We start from the raw sequence: 13,578 nt of genomic DNA on the forward strand, positions 1-13,578 counted from the left end.
TGGAGGCAAATTTTCAGTGCACTGAAGAGAATGACATATCTTGTCTGTCTGGAATGAGTATGAACCCAAGAGTGGTAGGTTTTACCTCCACGCACTCATCCCTAGTAGCCTAGTCAACTAGTAAAGTCTCCAAATGTGCCTGAGTACAGCTCAGCAGAACAACAAATTGCTATTCCTTTGCCAACAGGTGTGGATTTCTCAAACATAACTTTTGCAAAATTCATCCATGAGGAAGCATTTTTAAAGGAAGGAATTTATGCCAAGCTGTTTTTATTTAAAAATAGGCGAAAAGGTTTCTGAAGAATCGTTGTTTCCTGCTGTACCTACATTTGCAGTTCCCTTCAGTAAAAGCATGTGTCCCTTGGGCTGCACTCATGCTGTATACGGTGCTGCAGGTCTCTGGAGACATGCTCAAACAAAAAGCTGTTCTAGCCTGGTGCTGCCCGTTGTAATGCTACGCCCTACCTAAATGACCTTCTGCTAGATCTGCTCGGTGCTTCAACAACAGCACTCTTCATTTCAGTGCTGAGCAAGCTGCTGCACATTTTTGCCATGCTCCAGTATGATTCAGCGCTCTTTTGACTGTAAAATAATTGTTTAAAAGAAAGAAACACTCAGGAAATAAACAGTCCCTGTTCACTGCCATTCTGTACCTGTTCCATGCTTCAGTCTAATCTAAGCCAATACTTATGTCTACATGTGCACTACATTTTTTCCTACAAAGCATGTATCTTTCTCCCACATGCACTATTTTTTGCGTTTTTTTAAGAAAAGGGTATTTAGTTCATAAACCCAACAGACAGAAACCACCAGAGAGTCTGAAAAATGTGGATAAGCCTCCAAGAGTTCTGATCCCTAGCCACAAATCTGGACTATTTTTGAAAGCACATCTACCTTTCTGCTATTCTTTGCCTCAAGCAAAAGATCCAAAACCTCAGCCCCCAACTCTGTGGTTATGCAGCCAAGGCATGAATCAGTCCCCTCCAGTCTCTCCCCACAAGTTGGACACCAGTCAATTTGCATATTTTTGGAGGGTGAGGTACCTGCTTTCCTCTAAGTGTAGATGGACTGTGATCTGCTTCTGTAAACAATAAATGTGTCCTACTCCCTGCAAACCAGCCCTCCTCCTCCTCCGCTACCCCAGCCACCTCTTGTACCTCTGCTACCACGATGTTCCTGCTGTAGGCAGTGCTCAGAGCCCACAAAGCATGAAGGGACTCCTAAGGGGGTGAAACACAACCACACTCACCCAGCAAGCATGGGAGGGCAGTGAGGATCACCAGCTGATTTCTCAGAGATTCATATTTTCATCAAAAAGGAATAAAAGGGCAGCTGAATGAGGGACTGCTTCGTCTAGGGAGTATAGCTCTCATTTGGAAGCAGGCCCAGGCTGTAGCTTTGCGATTAGATGTAGTGCCAGATGGATTGAAGGGAAAGAAACAGTGTTGGCTTGCATAGCTTTTTAAATAAACCCTTGTTGGAGCTAGGTAAGGGGTCCTGAGGAAAACAAAAAGTACTGCAGTGCAAAAGGGAAAGGCTTGGTACTTGCCCAGGCTCAGGAAGGCAAGGAACAGGACTGCCACTTCCTGACACCTGACCTTTGCTATCATGCAAAGACATTGCTCTCCTTCCATTTTCCAGAATTTAGTTTTCTTTCTAAAATGCTAAGACTTTGTTTTGAAGCAGGCTAGAAAAAAAGACCATCAGAAGACATCAAGAAGTGTTTCTTCCCAAATCATTCATATTCTTATCAAAGAGCCACATTTTAAAACATCATTTGGGGAGACGTGGCAGTTACTCAGTTCCCTTATCAGCTGGTTGGAATCCACTAAACAAACAGACAAATGCAATGTTAAGGTTGCAAATCCATCATTAACAAGCTGTTATGGTCAGACACCAAAGTGTCCTTAAAAGAACAGAATGTTCTACAGATATCGGTGTGCAACTTCACCTCGGTGATCCAGAATTAATTCAGGATCATGCTATACTTGCAAACACTGACCATGTTCAAAGACTACCATGATCTATCTTTGAATGAGAGATAAGCAAGAAGATATGGACGACTTTTTAAATTCACAGATCATTACAAGAGTCACGCATGTGAAAACAGCATGCAGATAGGCACAGAAGACAAGAACTTCTCTGGCAAGCACAGGTCACAAAGGGTGAGGAATCAAATTTGAGCACTATATGTGTAACACTTCTCCCTGCTCTATCTCCCTCTCTTGATTTGTACTGGAGATGTCAGCACAGAAAGAAAGACTCCTTTAACCCTTTTCAGGATATACTAAAATCTCCTTCCTCCTCTCCCACCAAAGCAGCAAATGGCAAATTGGTTTTGTTTGTTTTGCTTTGCAATCCAGGATATAATTGATCCAGAATTGAATCTATCTATCATTCTTACCACTTGATGAACAAAATATGACAGAAAAGTGAGTAGATGAGCATTTCCTAGCATATTTGTTAGTAATCTCATGGACAATCTTTATAGTAAGTTTCTGTTGTTTTTTTTGAGTCACATGCTACAAGGCTGTTCCTAAATGAAGAGTCCCTAGATGCCATTCACTTTTGAAGAACTGAAAAAGGTTATAAGGATTCAGTCATGGGATTTATCCTAGCATGAATAGGAGATACACTGCTCGACTATGGAAGGTTACTGCTCTTTGAACCCAACTGCCATAAAAAAATGAGCCTAAAGTAACAAAACATAAGAAATGCAAACAGCAGAGTCACTATCACAGGCTTATTTTCCCCAGTGGAAAAGCATTTTTGTTTAGGTTCTAGTATTTGAGGCTACAGAATCTGCTACAGACTGCCAAAGCAAAAACATGTTAAATACAACTACTTGATTTATACAAAATACCAAATGGAGTATTCACAATCTAGATATACAGAAGTATCTAGGATTTAGAAAATTTGGTTTCTTTTCCTTCCCAAGTGAGCTAGTTCTCTATTTTTTGCATGAATGTCTCCCATCACTAGAAAACATACTACAAAATACAATGTTGGTTCAGCATTGATGAGTCAATTTTATCCTGCACAGATGTTTTATTGTTCAGGATAGGAAGCAATTCACGTTTCTGCTTACCACTGCTCTAGAAAGGACTGCTCAATCAACATTTTTTACCACTTTTCCTTTCAAATAGTCTTTGAAATTGCTAAAACTGGTATCTCAGTGTGCAGTTGTCAAGTGGAATTGTATACTTTGAGAGCTGACTGTCTAATGGCTATACTTAATAAAGATTGGGGTGAACTGGAGAGCAAAACAGAGGTCTGCAGAAGTGTTTCTGGATGCTGCAGGCATGTTTAAACCCAAGCATATTTACTCAAAGGAGAAACATTCTGTAGCATGTTTTGCATATTCTGACAGATTGTTGATGTCTTTCAGGTAAGCAGAGACTTATTAGACCTCGTTATGTGTAATTTCAAAAGCAGATGCAAAAGCAGACTATTCTATTATATAGGAAAGCAGTCCTCAGTATTAGCTGATATGGGTGACAATACCAAAGCAGTAGCATATTGTGGTCAGCATCACACCTTGTTTCCCCTTACCTGTTATAGTTCAATTTTCTGATTTTCCTGTGGCTGTGTCATGCTGGAAGGACAGGATTTAGGGATGCAGATGCTGGAGTTACAACTGTAGAGTGCTGATAGGGATCCTTGCAGTTGCATGGCTACATGACTGGCTGCATGGCCAGCCCCACTGCCCTATGTCTATCTCCCCAGGTGATCAGAAGTGCACCTATTACACAACCTGAACTGTGGTATCCTTACTCACATGATGGGTATAGGCATGGCTGTGTGACAGAGACAATATCTCTGTCAGTACCTGACAGATACTGATCTGGTCTTTTGACAGTAAATTAGAGTGGCCACTCCTGCCCCCCATGATGGGGCATTCATCTGTTATACGTAATTTTGTCATCTCAGGGATACTCTTTCAGTCATACAACAAAGTAGGGAGTGAAGAGTCTTTTGGAACGACATCATGAACTGGCTACTGGTCAGAGGAATCATGCTATTCTGTTGGGCTGGGTATGACCTACAGACTGAAGAATCCCTATCCTTGCTTTGTGTGGAGCAGTTTTTCCAATGAATATTATTTAATTTCTCATTTTGTTGAAAGTGCATTCATTCACATATGCATACACAAATAATTTAGGTTGAAAGGGAACCTCTAGAGGTCATCTGGTCCAAACTCCCGTTCAAAGCAGGGCCTGCTTAGATCAGGACCTCCAACTTAGCGCCCCCTGCCAAGTGTTTATCTGAATTAGAATAAGCAAAGGAGAGCTGAAAGGCCTAACAGCCACACAATGCAAAGAGGAAAACAAGGCAATGTATGTGCAGATCGTTTGATTGTTTTATAGGTTCTTTGTATGATACAAGGGCTATGCAAGTGGGAAATACTATAAATTCTTAGCATATAACAACAATGAAATAGAGAAAAGTCTAAGAGCATTTTGCAGCTGTTTTGAAAAATGATGGCTTTTTTCAATAAGTTGCCTGAAACTGATAAATTACAGCTTATTTCTTCGCAGCCTGAAGTATTGCTCTCCCCATCCAGGGGCCAGCAGGAAGGGAAGGGTTGGAAAAGGACCAGAGAATGGCTTAGGAGCAGAGCTCCAGCACCAGGACATTAGCTTGCTCTCTCTTGCATATGCTTGATAGTTTCCAGGTCCGGTTTGACTTCTGTTGGTTAGGAGGATGTACTGCAATTCCAGATAAACAGGAATCCTGAACGTGAACTAACAGCTCCAGCAGAAAGGCTAGTTAAGAGCATAATAGATTTGCTAATAAATGTGTGTGGTTTACTACCTGCCAGAGCAGAGACCACCCTGTGGGAACAACATTACCAGGAAGTAGGGAACTGCCTTTATTTGCATTCAGTGCATGACAAAGGGTGAAGAGGAGGCATATAAACACACCCACCCACCCTGCAGACATCTAGAGCAACAGCCCATACACAAAGAGCTCCAATCACATGGAGATCTACTTTCACAACAGCCTTAAGTATATATTTTAAACACTTAGGAGCTCTTTGAGCAGGAAGCTGAGGTTAGACCAGCTAATGTTGGCTTCATCACAATTGATGCTTGCTCAGAACAGTTTAGGAGCATGCTAATAATTAGTAATAGATCAATACGGCTTAAATAGGGAAAGTGCTATCTTGCTGACTGCTAAATTCCTTAGTGACATCAAACCCATAGCAATCTCCTGGCAAGATAACCTTAGAGAAAAGTTCAGGTGACCAGAATAGGAATGAAATATTTAGCCTTCTACAGCATTTTAGATACATCTGGGGTTAGTACTGACAGATATATACTATAGGTGGGATGAATCACTGCAAAATTCACCATATGCAGAAACTCTGTATCTCATTTAAACCATTCAGTGCAGGTGTGAAATTCATTCCACCTCAACCTGTCAGAAATTCCTTTCTTAACAAAGACATGACTGAATCCCATATCCTTAACTTAAACTTCACTTCTGACACTTCAGCTGTAGAAAGTAAAGTTGCCATTTCCATAAACTGGGATGCTAGTAAAGTTTGAGTTATTTATATACTAGAAGAAGTTGTAAATTTAAAATGAATTATCTTACCTGTAGCGTCAACGCTGCTTTTGCTGGACACAATTTTCAACATCATCTTCTCACTAAGCAATAAAAAGAAAAATCATAAATTTAACTTACTAACAATAAAATTGTGGTGAAGTTTATCATCAGTAAATTTAATGGCCTTGTTTAGCATATATATTTTTAATCTAAATCACCAGTAGCTTGTGAATTGCTCTTTTAAAAAATCAATTTTTAACAGAAGTTAAGCAAGGAATGGGGTATAAGCAGCAGAAAGCACAGAGATGTAGCTACATTAATTCTTTTTTAACACAAAGAAGAGTAATGCAGTTAATCTCCATTTATTCTTTGGCATATTCTTCCTCTCTGCCTAGCATTCTCACATGGGGATGATAAAGATACTTTAAAATGATTGATCATTCAGGTTTTTTTTTTAACTATTACATTAAAAATCCTATTTTTGTTGATTGATTACTAAAATCATTAGAGAGAAACAGATTTAATGAATTCTTTTTTTACCTAGAAGCATCTTTGCTATTACTTGTATTTGGCCCTTTAAAAAGCGCAGACTGAACAAGACCAGTTAAACTGGCAATCTGTTTCTCCATGGCTTGTATCCTCTCTCTGTAAGACAAGAGAACCGTTTGTTAAAGCCAGATATATTTGCTTTCAGACTTGTTTTTCTAGGTGAATGATTACCACAGGACTGGAAAGACACTACAGAGTTGTGCAAAGGCTCATTGGTATCAGTTTGCATATACCTTGTTACAGCAGCTTACCGCATCTTGGGTTGGACAGCTTTTGCGTGGCAACAGACAATAAAAAAGACATCTGCATAGTTAAAAAACAGAACAGCAACCCAGATAATAAAATTCTAGTGATTGCACAAAAAAGGCATCTAAAACAATCAGTTAATGCCTCTTGGAACTAATTAAAATCATTTTTTTCAGCATTATTATTATTTTTTTTCTTTCTCTCTCTCTCTTACCTTCACTGGGCCAATAGTTTTGCCTGTGTACAAGGTTTCAGGATTAAAAACTTTAGACTTCTTCTTGTTACTATTTTCAGTTTCCCCCAAAGCAGTATTTTTGTCTGTGAAGAATTTAATCTGCCCAAGCTGACGATTTCCCAGACCAAATCCCCTGCACCTGACATCGCAACTGTCTGCTCTGGAAAGGACAGCAGTGTGACAGACCAGGCACAAAACACCAAGTACAGACAGTGCAGCACAATGATATTGAAACAGATTTGTTTTCACATACACAACCTGAGAAATTCCTAACAAGCAGAATAAAATAGAGGAAGAAGAACAGTAATAGGTACATTCAGTGTTTTCCATGAGGTACCAAAGGCCACTAAGCAACAACAATGACATTTTTTGGATAGAAGGACTAATGCTTGTGTGTTCATCTTTGCCCATCATTTCCACGAATGCGCATACTGGTCGGGTACCTGGTGACTTCCTTGGCAGTAGGCTCCATAGCAGCCTTTTGCTCACACAGGTACCTACTTTCACATGCCAGTATGTCAGCAACACACCACAACGCAGACACATGTCAGCGTGGGACCTCAGCCAGGACCTTCTGAAAATGTGTCCTTCTATGCCAGCAGTTAAGTGACTGGGGAAACACACAAAGCAAACACTAACAGCGGGCTGTGATTTTGGAAGAGGTTGGGAACGAAACTTCTCAGAAAGCAAGAAAACCGGCAGCAATGGCTCATGAATGAAGATGGGACAGACAAAGGCCACATGGTCAGAGGTGGCACATTTAGCCCCAGATTTGGCCTGCCACAGGGGCCACCCGTCACCACTGTGGTGTCCCAGGCACGTGGGAGCAGCTGAGCTCTGGCCACCCCCACCACCATTTGTTTGCAGCTTGGTGGCCAAAGCAATACTGCCAATTAATAAGGCCATATAAACTCAAACGTAGGTATTGATACAAGTTAAAGGCAAGCTGAAATGATACAAAGCAAGTAACCAGCTCAGCTCATTAGCCGGACAGGTTATCCAGGCTAATTATTTCATTCACACTCCATGAATGAAATAGAGGTTTTCTGGGAGAGCACGCAGATACCATAGCTGGGAGAGACTCCAAGACACCCAGACGTTGAGAAAACAGGACAGCAAAGCAATTAATGAGATGCTAACAGACACAAGAAGGGAACAAGAGGATGTTCAGTCAGTCCCCAGCTAGCAGACACGTTCTTACTGCGATTGAATACAGCGTGCGCTCCTTACTTTTCTGTCTTCATGTTGAAAGGTATTTTGAGCGGTGGTGAGAAGACTAGTGAATCTGACCTAATTCACTTCAAACCAAGAAATATGTTACAGAATTTCCACTGTTACAAGTTTTAAAATAAGAAACCGGTTCAGGCTACAGTAACCTTTGGAACAAAAACAAGTACAAAAACCCTGGGATAAATATATTCTAACAAACTTCAATGCAACATTTTTGACACTTAATAACAAAAACAGTTTTTTTTTTTTTTTTTTTTTTTTTTTCCCCAGAAAATCATCACAAACCCTTCCTGGAACTAAACTCAATTGGAAGTCTATCTGCTTTACCAATTCATAAATATGATGTTTTTTCCATCCCACATTCGATAATCTGGAAACAATTTTCTGCTTCAAATGAGATTATGGCAACACAAAGCCGATCTTGTCCTTTGCCATGAAATCTAGGAAAATATGTTGTTAAGAGGGAGAGGGATGTTCCAGAGATAGGAGATGATGAAAAACGAATGAAACACTGGAATCAATTGCACAGAGCACATTACTTTTCATATGGTAAAAGCATTAAGAATGTGAAGAATCTACACATGCTCTGGAGTCGGTCCGTTAAACACAAGGCAGGATTTTTCCCCTAATCGTTTCACTGTAATACCCAGACTCATTACAGCCATTAGCACCAAACATTTCAAAAACAGGTGTCTGAAAGGAGGCACCTTTCAGGCATTAGATAAAACAAGCCAATTTTTGGAGACCTGGCAGTCTGACTGAAGGCGGCAGGAGGCAGGGGCAGGGAGGGACGTGGCTGGCCCAGCAGCATAGCCATGCTGGGCTGACGTGGCTGGAGAGCTGGTGGCATCCCGCTGCCTGCTACGTGGCCCAGCAATGACGGCTCCACAGCCACCCCAGCTCCCCTGTGAAGGGCTGGAGCCATTCTGGCTTCTGACACTGCTGTGGCCCAGCAGAGCCAGGTGCTTCAGAGGAAGAGAACCAGCTTTTACCTCAGCCTCTGTTGAGTGATGCTGGCACTGTGGTAACAGTCAGATATTTTTGTTCCTCAACTTTATATTCTCTACCTCTCACTATGTTCTAGGAGAGGGAAGGTGGGGAGAACAGCCTGCCACTACCATCCCTTCCTGCACCAGGCCGGCTGGTGTCCCCATGGACATGGCAGGCCAAGGTCCCTGTGGATGGGGCAGGCCAGTGTCCCTGTGGATGGGGCAGGCTGGTATGTGGAGCACTGGGCTAGAGGGGCAGGCAGAAAAACCATCTTTGCTGGTGCCTCTTTGTCAGCTGGGAGTACACAGAGGATGAAGCCCAGCTCTGTTCCCAGATTAATTTCCTAGATAAATCCACATTTCTCCACCACCCAGGAAGAGCAGGGAGGGTCACTTCTACAGCACTTAGGAAAGAATATGCTTTTTATCGGCCTGGGCACCAAAGGGCATTGTTTCGCATTGTTTTCCAGTGAATGCTGGGGGATCCAGACTTGGTGTGGTGGAGGAGGAAAGGAGGAGACAAGGTCAGAAGCAACTCCCAGCTCTAGCAAGCCTCTTGGACAGACTTGGCTTCAGCTTGTGTCACACACAAACCTCTGCCAGCAAAGCAGGCACAAGCTCCTTGCCTGCCCTCTTGTTCCTGGCAGCCTGTTTCACAGCCCCAGGTACACCCAAGCACTTGGGCCCTGCCTCAGGATCTCACTCCCCACATTCAGCAGAAGCAAAACAAGCCCTTGGCTCTCTGGCTCTGCACTGAGACATCAGGTTTCATCACCAGGTTTCTTCACTACAGCTTCACTAAGGCTTCATGTCATTCCCTGCAGCTATCTGAAAGTAATCGCAAGCTGGGTAGAGTGTGTTGCTAAATTGGTATATACTGTGATGCTATTTAAGCATGATTTTCATATTTCTTCCTTTTCCTGGGAACTTATTCACATCACTGAGAAGATGCTTTGTATAGACACAAACTAGAACTGGGCCGTGTAACCGTTCATTCATGTTCTTATCCTACCCTAGGCAGTGCAGTGAACATCCATAACAGACATACTCACATACCAAGTCTGACACCACGAACTAATTAGCACACTGTCCTGCAGAAGGATTTACAGTGACTTCATATTTTATAGCTAAACAGTAAGTGAAGTATGTGTAGTAATAAAAAGAAGGTCAGAGACAGGGAAAAAATACATTTCTTTTTACATCACCCTATGAGAGAAACATTTAACTGGATTTTTTTTTTTATCTCACTGAAAAAGAAAAGGAACAGGAGTAGGTTGTTTTTCCCCATGGCTTCTCTAGCACAAAGTGAAAGTGGCACAGTCAGACTTCATCCCAAATTCCCCCCCAAAATTGCAGAGCTGATCTCCTGGAAGGGTGTGAAGCAGAGAACAGCAGAACTCTTCTGTATTCTGCTCTCTTCCCAAGGGAAAAATTATGCACAGCTGAATATTTCAATCTTCTATGAATATGGTTAAATTCAATCTTTCTGCAGCTTGAAGCTGATGTGGAAATGTAGACTATGAAGTACTATCAGCTTTGATACTACCTGATAACTGACAGACATCTGGGGAGTGGCTGAAGTCATTTGGATTGTTCAGCCCAGAGCAGAGCAGGCTGAGGGGAGGCCTCATGGCGGCCTGCAGCTCCCTCACGAGGGGAGCGGAGGGGCAGGTGCTGAGCTCTGCTCTCTGGGGACAGCGACAGGAGCCAAGGGGACAGTGTGGAGCTGGGACAGGGGAGGGTCAGGCTGGGTGTTAGGGAAAGGTTCTGCACCCAGAGGGTGGTCAGGCACTGGGACAGGATCCCCAGGGAAGTGGTCACGGCACCGAGCCTTCTGGAGTTCAAGAAGCGTTTGGACAGTGCTCTCAAACTTTTTGGGTGGTCCTTTGGGTACCTGGGAGCTGGACTCGATGATCCTTGTGGGTTCCTTCCAATTCAGATATTCTAGTCCCTTCCAGTTCAGATATTCTATGATTCCATTATTATCCAAAAGCCCACATCTCATTTTTCCTACAAATAGTTCCTCCAACAGAAGGAAGCCAAACAGCAGTTTACCTTGCCTCCATTTTTGTTGGTCACCCATCATTTTTGCCCAGTTATTCCAGTTTTATCACAAAGGAGGATGCAATTCTGTCTCTCTGGAAAGTGATACTGCTTCCAACTGCCAAGATATTTTCTGGGAGCTTCCAGATTGCAAACAACAGGCCATAGTCTGTAATGGGTGCAGCAAGGACACATTTCTATGGTTACTTGCAGTCCTACAGAGGAATCACACCACTGCCTGCCTTTGGGAGAGGCAGTACACAGCACTGTCTGAGAGGGTGCATCTGCAAAGTCCATCTTTCTTGTCCCTCACTGTCCATGGCTTTACAGAGTATGACTGTTTTTTTTTCCTAACGCATAGCTGTGTCCATCCGTACTTTAAAGTATCAAGCAATATGTGGTTTTATGATAGAAACAATATCCAATAACCTAAACATGGCTGTTACCCTTCAATCTCTAACTGCAAGCCATAAGTGGTGTATGTGATCACATTTTTTGTTCAGCGAACCATGTAACTTTCAGAACTGTCTGAACAGTCGCAAGAAGTTATGCCTTCTTCCTGTAAACCTCATATTTAAGGGACGATGACTCCTCAAAGATGAACTGCTATAACCTGTTACAACATTTTAATTTTTGAAATATCCATGAACTTGTTTCTTCTGACTGTTTTAAAAGTGCTTTATATAGAATGCCTCTGGTAAATGAACTACTGTGAGAATTTATTTAGTTCTTTATACAGCGGAATTAGCTACCTTGAAAATACCTGAGGTAAAACAGATAAAAGAAAGAACTACATGAAGCAATTAAATCCCCCTCAACTCTGACTTAAATAACAGGCTTAACAAGACTGATGTCTGCAATGCAAAATTAATGGGAAACTCCAAGAAGAAGAGATAGGAGATACCAGTTTTCATCTTTTTCGTCTTTAGTAGACCCAAATCTGCTGTATTTAACACCCTAAAGGTAACAGGCTCATTTTCTTCAACAAGACCAGGATGTGCTCAGTGAGAGCTCTGATCTGCTATAAGTACTCAAGATATTCTGATGAAGTACATATATATCCCACTTCAGCCACTGACTGGAAAAATTGAAGAAGAATTAATGGAGGAAGAGAGATTTAGTTAACTTCTGGCATTGTCCAGAAAGGCCCATTTTAATTTTTCCTTCACTTTATACTAAAGCTGTGCATTGTTCCTGAGGTTGTGGCAGCACTACTTCAAGTTCATTTCTCAAAAGAGATGGTACAAGAGGTATTTCCTTTCTTCTCAGCACACTCCACTAGTGACTGAAGGAAAAACAGTGCTGAAATGATGTGTTTGATGCTCATAGGGGCCTCAGCCCCCTCTTAGTTATCTGCAGGGCTAAATGAGTGAGGATGGTGAGGCTCTTTTGTCTAGGTGCACAAGTGCATAAGACCTCCCTTCTCAGTATTACCAACGCTAGCAGATAAGCAAACTTGCCTTTTTACTGCTACCCCACTGACACTGCACACGTTGACTAACCACAATACCACTGACTTTCTATAGCCTGGGTTTTAGACTCTTTGCAGAGCTGCCAGCAAGTGGGTAATGTGCATGACAGAGCAGCATCTCATTTTTACAGTTTCTGAGGATGAATTCAGCTCCATCTCTCCAATCCCAAAATATTCTTACTCACAGAAGCAAGTCCAGCTGTACAGCTGATGTGTGTAAACTGTAAATATTACACAACAAGGTACAGGATGCTTTTCTGCCATTATATACTTCACCATTCAGGTCTTCATAACAGAGGTGTAACAACTCAGTCCGTGCTGAAGCATGAAAAGAGCACCTCAGCCTTGACACACACAGTGTGCCTTATTTAGTTTAGTACAATCTCAATAGAGATTGCTTTCAAAGTTTATTAAAGTATTACAAAGCTGAAACAAGGTACAGCATTTCTTATCTGTAAAACTGAAAAACAATTCTTGATATTGCAGTGGTTAGAAAACACACCAATTTGCATTAATTGCTTTTGGTATTTGGAATTATTTTTTTAAAAGTCACAGTTTCTCAAGGTTAAAAAAAAAAAAACACAACCTAAGAGCAGTTTTCAGAATGATTTTTTTCAGTGTCATGTGGCCAATGCAAACCATACTGAATTTTTAAGGTAATGTATTTATTTGGAAGTGTAATTATGCAAATGTTATTTTCGTCACTGTAAATATATGTTGGGACTGGAACTAAAACTTCTGGTGCAAAGCTCCCTTTAAGGAGCTGCAGAACTACATGTATGTTCACAAATACACAGCCTGTGTACCAGAGCGAACAGATGAGATGCCCAGAGAAGACAGAGAAAATAGCATAGACTGGGAAGTTGTTGGTGTCCTCCCACATTTTCAGTCCCCTGACACAAAACTTGTACAATTTTTGATCTGATCTCTTGAACTAGAAGTGGAAAATGTAGTGCAAATTATTTCCTATTTGTAATATTGGATGCTTGAAATGAGATTTCAGGTACATGCATCTTTTTCTTGGAAATAATAAATACCAATCAGGTTTCACTGACCCTAGACTGTAATAGCCCCTTGTGTCAATGTAATTACCAACTTGATATCATCATGCAATTTTTTGAAGATGGCTGATTTTCTCCCATCCTCCATTTTCTCCCCAACAAGGGACCTCACAACCCGTTATTCTTTCTGCCTAGTGTGGTCAGAGGCAAATAACTGTTGATCAAGTTGCTGAGATGGAAGGGATGTTTGAGGGCCACATG

The 13,578-nt window shown here is 41.7% G+C and overlaps 1 protein-coding gene across 12 annotated transcripts in view; it reads right to left on the minus strand.

Moving 5' to 3' along the window:
• The window catches only part of KIAA1217 (KIAA1217 ortholog), an 81,976-nt gene that overhangs the window by 38,263 nt on the left and 30,135 nt on the right, over nucleotides 1-13,578 (minus strand). For 8 of the 12 annotated variants that reach the window (XM_040546236.1, XM_040546243.1, XM_040546242.1 and 5 more), the window contains 2 exons: nucleotides 6,094-6,198; nucleotides 5,602-5,654 (listed from right to left, as the gene is read on the minus strand). In XM_040546236.1, the coding sequence (XP_040402170.1) occupies nucleotides 5,602-5,654; nucleotides 6,094-6,198 (158 nt within the window). The remainder of the gene's footprint in view (nucleotides 1-5,601; nucleotides 5,655-6,093; nucleotides 6,199-13,578) is intronic. The other 4 variants (XM_040546240.1, XM_040546245.1, XM_040546241.1 and 1 more) reach the window with 1 other exon arrangement.

The sequence above is a fragment of the Cygnus olor genome, chromosome 2, assembly GCF_009769625.2.
Source record: "Cygnus olor isolate bCygOlo1 chromosome 2, bCygOlo1.pri.v2, whole genome shotgun sequence".
In the NCBI taxonomy this organism is placed as follows: Eukaryota; Metazoa; Chordata; class Aves; order Anseriformes; family Anatidae; genus Cygnus; species Cygnus olor.